The sequence below is a fragment of the Sinohyriopsis cumingii genome, chromosome 5 (genome assembly GCF_028554795.1).
Source record: "Sinohyriopsis cumingii isolate HCF-2022 chromosome 5, ASM2855479v2, whole genome shotgun sequence".
Taxonomy (NCBI): domain Eukaryota; kingdom Metazoa; phylum Mollusca; class Bivalvia; order Unionida; family Unionidae; genus Sinohyriopsis; species Sinohyriopsis cumingii.
The window spans coordinates 99112518-99125499 of NC_142965.1; the positions used below are offsets into that span (position 1 = coordinate 99112518).

The 12982-nt window shown below is 34.5% G+C and overlaps 1 protein-coding gene across 3 annotated transcripts in view; it reads left to right on the forward strand.

Moving 5' to 3' along the window:
- The first annotated feature begins 2274 nt into the window (after positions 1–2274).
- The window catches only part of LOC149799852 (kidney mitochondrial carrier protein 1-like), a 56111-nt gene continuing 45403 nt past the window's right edge, over positions 2275–12982 (forward strand). The window contains exons 1-2 of one of the 3 annotated variants that reach the window (XM_089959283.1): positions 2275–2414; positions 10837–10975. In XM_089959283.1, coding sequence (XP_089815409.1) covers positions 10912–10975 — 64 coding nt within the window. In that variant the 5' untranslated portion in view covers positions 2275–2414; positions 10837–10911. Of the gene's footprint in view, positions 2415–10121; positions 10265–10320; positions 10414–10836; positions 10976–12982 lie in introns of those variants that run through there. The other 2 variants (XM_089959282.1, XM_089959284.1) reach the window with 2 other exon arrangements.

Here is a 12982-nt window from a genome sequence, read left to right on the forward strand (position 1 = left end):
GGGATGGATAAAAAAAGTTAAGGAGTTAGAAGAAGAAGAAACCCAAAGGCCCTTTCAGGGCCACTCCAATGTCTCGAAAAGAGATAGACTTTCAATTGCCTACCCCTTTTTTTATTTTATTTTTTTAAAAAAATAGAGACCTCTCCCTGTTTCAATTCCCCTTGTCCTACGATTTATTCCCTATGTTAAATTCCCCTTGAGACTAAACAGGCCCAATATTATTTTTTTCCCCATGTTAAATTCCCCTTGAGGCTAAACAGGCCCAATATTATTTTTTTCCCCATGTTAAATTTCCCTTGAGGCTAAACAGGCCCAAATTTTTTCCCCATGTTAAATTCCCTTGAGGCTAAACAGGCCCAGGTGTTTCTCCCATGTTAAATTTCCATTGAGGCTAAACAGGCCCAGGGGTGTTTTTAATGCTAATTCCCATTGAGCCTAAACAGCCCCACTTCACTACTGTGATCTATAAAACCATCTTATATGTGGCGGTCAGATAATCTAATAATTCACACCAACTTGTACATTTCGCAACAACAAAACTGTCCTTTTTGTTAGTTTGGCGGGGAAGTGATTTTAATACTCGTGACGCACGGGAATCATGCACCGCGATCGATCACTCACTCGCTCGCTCACTCATGACAACCACGCACATTGGTACACGACGCAAGTCCTGGGTCACATCTATCTCTTTCGTACCTGCTGGATAAGAACATTATGGAAGAATCCTTCTTTTGTCTCGATTCTCTTTGTTTTAAAATGCATCTCCAGTTCCGACATAATCCTTTTATTTGCCATTTTGCCTCTTAGCTTTCCTAAGGACATGTTTCACTTGCACGTGTTGCACGTAATTTACCTTGGTTTGAAAATTCCTTACATAATTATTTAATTTATATTATTGTTTCTAAATGTTTTCTACTATTCTATTGGATTTTAAGTCGTATTGTTTTGTTTTTCTCTGATAGTAGGTGGTCCTTTTCTAAACAGTGAACTTACTTACATCCAGTTTGGTTAGTTCTCGCCACAGCAGATATATATTGGAATATTTCATTCTCGAGAATGAGTATCAGATACTGATGGTTACAGAAAATTACATCTTAATTTTTGAACAATGATAGTTTTAGAAACTAACAATTGCTTTGCAATAGAACACTGTTGCAGAAAGCTTTAACGTATCACCTCGATGAGCACCACCAGGTTTCCAACCTAATGGCAAATTCACCCCTGATCGCCATCTAATTTATTGCTTAATCAACCACTGGTCACCTCATTTGCATAACAAACAGTATATCTGGCAGCTCTTTTGTGTTTCTTATCAGTTTTGTTAGATACCATCTTTGCATAGGATATCCGCAATCCCCCCCCCCCCCCACCACACACACACAAAAAGAAAACCCGACACCACTAAATAGCCAATGTACGTTTAACGATGTACTGAATTTTAACTGTATTTAAGTAGTACATGTGAACCCGTGGTCAAGCCATCAAGATCTGAAAATTTAGATTAGGTAGGTAAAGATAGCTTTGGTACTACGTATGTACCTAGCATAATAATACAAGACCAGTGTGTCGTATGTACATAGTGCCTGGTTACATGGCAATTGTGTCGCTACGGGCGGGGTTAGAAAAATTGAAGAACCGTCTTCAAAACTAAATGCTACAATGATCATAAATAATTCTACTTGATTCGCAAATAAAAAGCTCTAAACATGTCGATGTTAATATCAGTGCAAACAGATCCAAAATTTGCTTTTTAATGAAAAATGTAACTTTTTTAACGACAAAAAAATATCCCCATCTACTCCAATGCAGTCTGTTCATGTAATTTTTTTCCGGCTCAGCAAAATATTTTTGAATAATCTTTCATTTTTACAAGCTACAATAAACTCTATTTACGTTTCAAATAATTGCTTCAAACCAATTAAAAACCGACAGGACACGAAAAATCGTTTTAGCCTGCCATTTTGTGTTAGAACTAAATAAGTATTTTATTTACATGTCGAAATTTATTTATAAGATTAAGCTTGAGAAATTCTGTAACACTGAAATTTGCTAATTTTAAAAGTAAGACTTGAACAAAGAAAACGTCTTCACCTTCCGGAAATGGTGAACTGTGGAACCAGACTATGTACAAATTCGGGAACATCCTGTGAAGAGGAATAGATGTTTGAAACAAATTATAACTTTTAGCCGTCATAATATAAATCGGAACACTCTCTGCCTTTCTCGTCACGTGCTTCAATTCCGAATGTCATGACACAGTTACCTCCTGATCCCTAGGTGGAGCTGTCCTTCACGTATGCGTATTTTGTACTCTAAAATTAGGAAAACTGCCAAAAGGTATTTGGTGCTCTGTGGGACTGTTATAATTAGATGATGTTGTTTTAATCGTCGACTTTAGAGAACTCCTCTAATTTGTAAGTATGGTTTTTTTATCAGTTTTACAGTATTCGACTTACAAGTTTTTATATTGTGAGTTTTTTCATACATCAATAATTTGAGCCGAGTAAAGAACCACATGGTTTTTATTTACGAATAATGGGGATTGAAGTTTTTGAATGAGTGTACCGGATGAATGAAAAACAGAGGCGCGTAATGATAGTGTGTGTGTTTGATTGTACGCAACGATTCGAGCCCGTGTGAATTTTTATTTTTATTTTCGTGAAACGGGAAGCCTGTTCTAGATGTATAGTTTCTGCGAGATTATTTCATTAAAAAAAATTATGTTAATCATTGGTTTTAAGGCTTAGAAAAGTTAACCATAACATTTGTCAAAGTTCCCATTCATGTAACACGGAATTTGTTATAACTTAATTTTCATTTAAGGAAAGGAAAGTCTTTCTTTATTTACCAGTCACATGATTCACAGCAATTCGTTGCAAACGAATCTATATCTGTCAGTGGATACAGGGCTGGTGGGTCCAAATCTATTTTAATATTACACAGGAGAAGAAACGATTTCACACCCAAACCCACAGCACAGGGGCTCCAGTATGTACTGCTACATCTTCGTATGTCGAGAACTACGGGCAGTTGTGTGCGCTTAGTATTGAGGTGGGTGAGGGTGGATCCAACCAGATATGCACTGCATAATGTTTTATAATCACACTCTTAGAGATATATGGACACTTATGTAAAGGTAGGAATATTTAAAACGGGGTTTGAAAGGCAGATTTTTTATATAGAGACTTTTTCATTCTCATGAATCCCTGTGGGGGTGGAGACTCCTGTCATAATTTTATTTTTGTTGGTTTTTGCTGGACTTTTAATACATTTATGGATTCATTATGCCCAGGTAATCATAGCGCATTGCCTTTCCCAAATGGATAAGTTAATTAAGGGCTGGTTTGAATGAATATTGAATCCACAACATTTGAATTAGAAGTCTCATGCTCTGCTGTGACTATCTCCTTTAATAAAGGCCTTATAAATCAGTTACTGTGACTATCTCCTTTAATAAAGGCCTTGTAAATGTCTATCAGTTATTGTCACTTCTTCATGTATAAAGTAATGTGGGGTTATATACACTTTGGTGTGCAGGGTTGGTGGCCTAGTTACAGGTTAGCCCTGACCTCTGATGCCAGAGATCCTTGGTTCGAATCCTTGTGGAGTCAAGAAAACCATGTTTTTGAACAGCTCTGTTAGCATTCATAGTGTATATGATGCCACACTATGTGCTGTCCATTGGATGGAGATGTTAAATGTCAGTTACAAGTGCAAGGAGAGTACAACCCTATTGAAGGCACAAGATTCTTTCTATGGTATTTGAAAAGAAATTGCACTTTATACAAATGATAATGAGTCTATCGACATGCAAAGGTACAGTGACATTCATCATGATCATTATATATTTTTCATGGAAACAACATTTTCATGAGGATTCTGCAATTTACCAAAACCCAGCCCTGCCAGGTCTACAGTTGCATTACCAGACCATATTTACTTACATAGTGCCAGATCCACTTTTCCAATCTTGGTGTCTTGCTGAGGTTAATATTTGTAATACCATATATACTTGTTTATAAGTCAAGTAAAACTGCAAATAAGAAAGACCCTGATCTGCCATAGCATAATGTGCCTTCAGATCAGTCTGTTATTTATATTACTGATTACTCCTAAGAAACTGAACAGACCCAGATCTACTGCACATTATGCAACAGCAGATGTGAGTCTGTGCAGTTGGGTTGGCTTATAAGCAAGTACATATGGTACATAAAAATACTTGATAAATGAACATTAATAATTATACTTTCGCAGTCTATGCTGTTATCATAGTTTACAGAATGGTGGATATGATAGGGGCTAACCATAACAAAGCAAATACCAACAACAGCATTATAAATTTTAAACTGCATACATTTACTTAATTTTGGTTTTAAAACATTTAGCATTTTTGTGTAAGACTGTCATGTGTCTCTGTAATTTATCTTTTAAATGAAAGTTTTATTGAGAGAGATTCACTGCAATATAAGTACTAATAAATCTTGTTTTTTAAAATTGGGGACTACAAGAATAAAAGTTTATTAGAATAACTTTTTGTTGCTTCATGTAAGTTTAAATCAAAGCCACAGCCTCTCTTTTTTTTGTAACATGAAATCTATCAGTGATGATGCATGCAAAATAACTAAGCTTTTTGTTGTTGTTAAATTTGATTTTCCATAACTGGCCTCTTTAAAGACAATGTGGTACCAAGTTGGTTGCACTGTATCTTATCATAACTGAATGTTTTGTATGGCTTCTGTTTTTATAAGATCATTCTTATGTATTGATGATCGAGTGAGTTTTAGTTAATTTAAAACAAATTCATCTAGTTATTAATGTACCAATTCATACACAGGTACAAATAACAACCTGACAAAACTGGGTGCAACACTAAACATCTGAGTACATGGTGGGTGCAATTCACTGGACCTTGTCCTTGCATCAGTAAGGTATAAACTGGGCTCATCATAATGTTAATCTTATAGAATCTGTTCTGGAACTCAAGAAATTAAAGCCAGCAATCTCACCTTCATACAGAAAGTAAGAACTTTTGCAAAGTTTGGAGGGATTAATTTACAAGCTAAAGGTTGCACATGTGATATGTGATTTTTAAAAAAATAATTCATATTTTGGCACTGTTTACTTAAAAGTTGACATAACTCCTGCAATCACACATCCTAGAATAAGTCTCCTTTCTGATTATCTTGCATCATGCTTGGTATCTAGTTTCATCTGGTGAAAATACATTCTTTTGTTGGCCAGGAATCCGTGGACACAGTACCTCCACTTTGTGTGGTGTGTGCGTGATTATAAATATATACATATACATATATATCCCCTGGTAGTTAAAAAGCAAGTAAACCATTTCAGTTTTACTTTGTCTTTCTTTACATTAACTATTTGTTCATAGTACATTCTTACTGACATCTTTCCTTAATAGTCTAATATGGATCAATGTTTGTTAATATTAGGTAAATTTAAGAATTGTCATATTTTTTTTTTTGATATAAAAGTAAGAATGATGTCGGATGTTTTTTTTGTTTAAAAGTAAGAGTTAATCTTAACATTAACCTACATTGTCAACTTGTCATTTTAGGTGAAACAAACCTTATAGCACTCTTTGTAGACCAGACACTATTCGTTTCATCGGTGTTTGGCACAGTGCCAAGATAGCCATATCTGTTTAATGGCCTAGACATGCAGTTTTGGTATTCTTTCTAATTTCTAAAAGGCTGTGCTGAAAAATCAGCAATGCATGAAAAATCACATATTTTCAGGTGCTGCCTTTATTTCAGCGTTCAATCTCCTACTTTCAGAAAATTTAGCCTTATACTAATGGCATGGATAATTTATCCCATTAATTTTCATTTATTGAATAGACTCTATTATCAACAAATGTATATAGCTAGTTTAGAACCAGACTATTCATGGACATCATGACCTGATAATAACATCCATACAAGATTTAAAACCTACCTGTGAAATAGAGGACAGGAATCAATTATGCTAGGTTAGTCATGGATGTACACCAACTGAACTTGCAAGGAGATTCACCTCAGATACAGGTATCATAAACTCTAGATGTTCAATCACAGCGCATATACATATGTAAAAATAAACTTGGAGAAACCTTTCTAGCAGTGTGCAATGCAGTGGTAGCAAGGAATGCTGCCCTTCTTTAAATGAAAGGGTGAATTTTCAGGATACAGGAGAAGTTTAATGAAAAGATTAGTTCGAATTCTGCAAACACATCCTAGTATAGACTCAGAGCATGCATGTAAGAAAAAAAATGAACATTTAAAAACTTTTATCAAGGAAATAACTCAGTTGAAGATAATCATTTATAAAGGGTATACAGTTTGACAATTAATGTACATACTCACTTTTATTATAAGTCCTACTGCTAACTGCTCATATCTGTTTTCTCATAATGCTCAACTTCTCCGCTATTGGATTGGTAAATGTTAGCAGCATCAATTAATGGCAACACTCCACCATCATTATGGCCATATAGATCCCCATTACTTTTAATTTTTATAAAAATAAATAACCAATTAATGGCAATACTCCACCATCATTATGGCCATATAGATCCCCATTACTTTTAATTTTTATAAAAATAAATAACCAATTAATGGCAATACTTCACCATCGATTCATTATGGCCATATAGATCCCCATTACTTTTATAAAAATAAATAACCAATTAATGGCAATACTCCACCATCAATATGGCCATATAGATCCTCATTACTTTTAATTTTTATAAAAATAAGTAACCAGTTAATGGCAGTACTCCACCATCAATTCATTATGGCCATATAGATCCCCATTACTTTTATAAAAATAAATAACCAATTAATGGCAATACTCCACCATCAGTATGGTTATATAGATCTCCATTACTTTTATCAAAATAAATAACCAATTAATGGCAATACTCAACCATCAATTCATTATGGGCATATATATCCCCATTGCTTTTATAAAATTAAATAACCAATTAATGACGATACTCCACCATCATTATGACCATATAGATCCCCATTACTTTTATAAAAATAAATAACTTATAACGTAAGTGTCAGCTTACTGAACAGTATGACAGGACATGATGAAATTGAATAACTATTTTTATTATTAAATAACTGACTAATTTTTTTGTTTTTAGTACATGTAGTGCATATGTGCAAGGCTTTTGTATTAAAGAGGCTATTCCATTGTTTTAGACTTTGCCTTAAAATCTATGAAGAAAAGACATGCAATGATTCAGATTTATAAACCATTATGTCCAACCCAGTCACATTATCCTGACACCAGGCCAACCAGTCTTAACACCAGCCCCATAATGCTGAGCGCCAAGCGATGCAGCTGTTAGTACCATTTTTACAAGTCTTTGGTATCACTTGGCCGGGGTTTGAACCCACAACCTCCCACATATGAGGTGGAGGGTCTAGCCACTTATGCCACTGGAGCGGTGTTATGGGTCTTGAAACATCAAAACAGAATTAAGAACAGAACTGGTGAAACCACATTCTATATATATTTGCTGGAGATTTTAACTACAGTGCTTGTGTTATTTTCTTTGTAAAATCAGTCTGAAGCTGTATGTGAACCTGTCAAGGGATAATAATGATGACTGTACATGGCATGGCTAGGAAACACGTCTTCAACAGACTGTACATGGCATGGCTAGGAAACACGTCTTCAACAGACTGTACGTGGTATGGCTAGGAAACATGTCTTCAACAGACTGTACATGGCATGGCTAGGAAACACGCCTTCAACAGGCTGTTTTTGCAATTCATTGGGCACATAAATTAAGGAAAATATAAAATTTGTAGAAAGCAAAGTCTAAATTATGTGATATAAGATTTAGCATAAAAATGAAAACTTTCAATCAAAAACACAGAGGAACATGACTATCTTGTAGAATTCAAAAAGCAATGTAAGGTCAATGTTATTATTAGTACAAATATTAAATGAAAAAATTTGCACTTCTATTTATAGCTTATTTGTACTAAACCGTGAAAGTTTAAGTGGTCATTAAATAATCCCTATAAAAAATAAATAAAACCACATGGCATGTGTGGTGCCATATTTGCTTTTTGTTTTTCTTTCTGTGTGCCAATTCAGTTGGAAATATAGAAAATTAAACAACTGAAACTAAAACAAACAATTTTCAACTTTTCAAAACATTACCAAGAGAATCACATACAATTTTGAATCAACTGTAAAGATGAAATTGTTGTTTACTCATCAATAACCATTGTGGTTTGAATGGAAAGGTTGGAAGTGGTTTTTTTTAAAAAATGTCTTGTTTAACTCATTCGGCCCCAATCCCGCCTGTAGGAGTGATGAGGCTGTACCCTGTTTCTGAGCTCTGAAGCATCAAGGTCTTTTAAGACCACCAATGTGGATGGTATTACAAAAAAAGCAGACATAGTTCTATAATAATACCAAATAATCTGGAAGTTCTAGTTGCACTTCAAAATACAAAGGGAAAAACTTCATTTTTTTTACCCGTTTTTTTTTCCCCCACTTAAAATTTGCTCATGGTCAGAATGCGATTTTATGTCTGGATTTTAGACCTTTTGGTCTCAGATCTTTGGCAGACTGGTCTGAACTGCACCAACCCATTTTTATTTTGCTGAACAGACCTTGTAGAGTTCACCTTAATATCAGAAATAGAAATTCTTTTGACATGTACAAATATGACAGGTGAAATAACTAATATGATACAGTGTCTATCATATTTCATGCATTACTTGCACTGTATTCTTATCTAGGAAAATTTCACGAGGTGAAACTTTTTGTGTGCACTGATGAAATCATAAAATATGTTTCGATCAGGTGTATTTGATCATTAGCCCCATCAGGTGTATTTACTTGATTCTCTATGGTATTTACATCAGGATCCCTCATCAGTTATATTTACATCATTGCCCCCCCCCCATCAGGTGTACATGTATTTACATACTAGAACAGCCACAAAATATGCTTGCTTATAAGACAAGTCCAACTGCAAATCTCACAGACTTTATCTTTCTACACATAATGCAGTGTCAGAGCAGGGTTGATGTTTGTTTTTCTGATTAGACTGCATAGACCCAGATCTGCCAGTGCATGATGTGATTGCAGATCTAGGTATGTGCAGTTTGCACTTGGACCTGATTTAAAAGTGAGTATAACCAGTTACTGTATGTTGGGATCTTTCTCCAAGGTGGACATGACACATGCTGGGATCTTACTCCAAGGTGGACATGACACCTGTAGCACATGTAAGATTTCCTTTCTAGAGATTTATACCAGAAATTTAAGTGGTAATGGTAGACAGACAAAGAGAAAATCATGATGTACTTGGACAATCAGCTGCTTCTCCACTACCCAGCTTGCTGGGATTGAGATGCATGTGGTTAGTAATGATTTTTTTGTTTGTTTAAACTTTATAGGCATTCTTGTGTTGAAGAAATGTAAGTTTTAATGTTTTTTCAAATCACATACAGAAGCAGGCAACTCCAGCTGGGGTGGTATTGAAATTCCCATCCTTGAATTACAAGTCTGATGGTATAACAAGTGAGCTAACACAGTTCCCTGATTAGTAATTCATTTTTTAAAGCAAGATGTTAAGAAAAAGAGAAGTGTCATTATTACAGGCATGTGTACTAATTGTGTTTAATACATGTAAATGAACAGCAAGAACCTTCAAAGCTTTTAAATTAGATGTTGTATACATGCTAAAATTAGAGTCATCTACAGTGTTTCTATAATTGAATTTTATGTTTGATTTCAGAGACTAGATAGTTATTTTATTCTTTACAAGCTGTATGAAGCTGTACAAGCAATATGATCCAAATATTGACATTGCAGCAGTTTGCTTGATATGATACAGTCTGTTTCAAGATAGCATTGCAGGAAATTACTGCAAATGATATTGTGAATATTAAAGGATATTTGGAAATCACAATGTTCATTACACTGAGAAAGATAAAAATTTCAGTGTTTTACAAGTCTGGTTGCTGATAGCAGATTTTTGTCCATTGACAGATTGGGAGAATATGTTATTTAAAACAGACTATATTATTTGTACACGGTGAACATGTACATGTAGGGTTGGCTGTTGTGATTGCATCAGACTGCACTTGAGTGGTAACATGACTTTATTTTCAACAGACTGGTTGTAATGCATGAGAGTGTGAAAGGAATATGATCAGAAATGTGTGATTAAGGTTGTCATGTACGTTTGGAACATTTTATAAAGTGGCCTGCCAATATTTGTAAACAGGTAATGGTTATGTGTAGACATTTTTGTAAACATACTGTGTTGCTTGCATGTATGGAGTTTTCAATCTTTAGATTCAGAGAATGTGGTTCAATTACATGGATAATTATGCAGCCTGAGAAAAAGCAGAGTGGCTAACCAGAAGACATCAGGTGGGTGGGTGTGGTGTGGACCAAATACTGTTAATTTACTGAGAGCAAATTGTTCAAAATTTAAGTAAATCAGGTTTTTAAGACCTTTTGGAAAAATGATTCAATAGTTGGGATATCATGCTGGTTGCATTTTGAAAGTTAATTTTTGTACTTGTTGAGGATATGTAGAATTTTATCCCGCCGTATATACTCGCTTATAAGATGGGACCAACTGCAAACTGCACAGACCCTGACATGACGTCATGTAATGTGCTGGCGGATCTGGGTCAGTGCAGTTTGTTAGGAGTAGTCAGTAGAACAAAAGTAGATAGACCCTGATCTTGAGGCGCATTATGCTAAGGTAGGTCAGCATCTTTGTTTGCAGTTTGACTCTACTGATAAGCAAGTATATATAGTATCACTCATGATTATATCTAATTTCAGATATACCTAATCTTACAAAAGCAAAAGAAGATAACTATATTTTGACTTCCAGTGGAAAAAGGGTCCAGGATCTGGATGGGTTCTAAAAGCTGGCAACCTTTTGTTTTTGGAGGGTTAGCATCTGTAACAGCTGAATGTGGTAAGTTTTTATAAACTATTACAGTGTCTACTAAAATTCAAGGATTGTTCTTGGAAGTCTAGAAAATATGTGCTTGGCCATTAATTGCTGGGAAAGAAATTAATGGTGGTACATAAAATGTTAGTGGGTAATTGCTAAAATTGTGAATTCTACTTGATTGTGAAATTATTGTCCAAGAATGTTTCTGTTTATCTGTCAGTTCATCACGCTATCACACTTCATTTCAGGAGCAAAGTTCTTACACTCTTAAAGAGGCCTCTGTGAAATTGGCTGTTTACAAATTCTTCAGTTTGACAATTTTAATGTTTTTCTGGGATGATTCTCCAATATTAAGTAGGGCCACCTGGTGACCTCAGAATTTTTATTTTGAAATATCCCAATCAAAGTTTAGTAAAAGTTGCTTGACATATATTTTCCCTCATTTCAGTCCAATCTATTACATGTATTACTAGACAAGAATTGTGCTTTTACTTATATTCCTCAGCAGAAGTAGTCTTAATCATACAAAAGCTTGTTGATTGTATCTAATCATGATCAGACATAGTACATGCTGGATCCATTAGCTAGAAGGAATTACCTTTCCAGCTAGAATTAGCGCAAAGTTTCATCTGTGTATACGATGAATTATTGAATAAAATGATTACTGTTTTTGAAAATGGACCTAGATATGAATCACTGAGTCATAATTTGCTTCAGACTGGGCAAAAAATTCAATTTTCCCATTGTTTTTCAAGATTTCTGTTTGAATTTTATGAATCAAATCCATAGATAGCAGTGTAGTTTTTGGTACTGTATATACTCTCTTATAAGTTGAGTCAGGTTGCAAGCAACAATGATCCTGATCTGTAGTATCATAACATGCTTGCAGATTAGGATCTTCTGATTACTCCTAATAAATTGCAAAGACCCAGATCTGTCATTACATAATGTGATGGCAGATCTGGGTCTGTGCAGTTTGCAGTTGGACTTGTTTTATAAGCGAGTACTTATAGTGTTTATGGTCATCAGATTAGAATCAAAATGGACTACAGATCATAAAACTACTTTTTCTATCTTTCTGGCTTCCTTCTGGGAAAATAGTTATTAATCCTTTATATTGAAACAAAATGTCAGGAAGTCATTGCAGATTGGGTGAAAGGATATACTCTAAGTTGACTGTTTCACTTGAATCACCCCAGGCATGGACCCTGCACATATTGGGTTTCTCTATATACATGCAATTTCCTAAATCTGATAAGAGAACAGACACCTGACAAATTTCATAATGATGGATATATATTGCAGTGATAATTAGAGAAAATTTATTGGCTAGCTATATATTGGTAATGGTTGATAGATATTTTTGTGCCTTTACTTGCTTATATTCAACACAAGACACAATATTCATCTGCCAAGGCCTGCTTGTGTAGAATGCAAGACTGAATGCCTTTTTTACTACTTTACTTTCTTATGAACCCGGTCATATTTCTTAAAATATTCTTCATGATTTTTTTGTGTTAAAAATGGAGTATAGTTTTAAATATAGTGTTTAGTATTGTTTTTTTTTTACTTGTATCTGCTGTTAAATATGCTATGAAGATTTCTGTGCTTTAAAACAAAGAACTTTCATTTGATGTGCAAAAAAACTAATTGTGCCACATGATCATTGGGCAATTTATTTCAATAAATACAGTGAGAAACATACTAATTATAATGCAGCTTTATTATGTTTGATGAGTAAACGTAACTATTTTACCTATTAATGACTTGTTATGAAAAAAACAGCAGCTTATGCTATCACTGCTATTGAAAAAGACAACTTCCTTACAATAGAAAACCAAAATTGTATAAATACATGTACTGGTTATTTTGGTTTATAGCATAAAGTGTTTCATCTACTGTAAAGGGATATATGAGAATAGATCGCAACAAAAATTATGAGTGACAAGATTTAGGAGGTGACACATTATAAGTCTGTGTTAAAAGTTCCCCAGAACACTGGTTTCCTGATGAAAAGTCCCAGTTCTA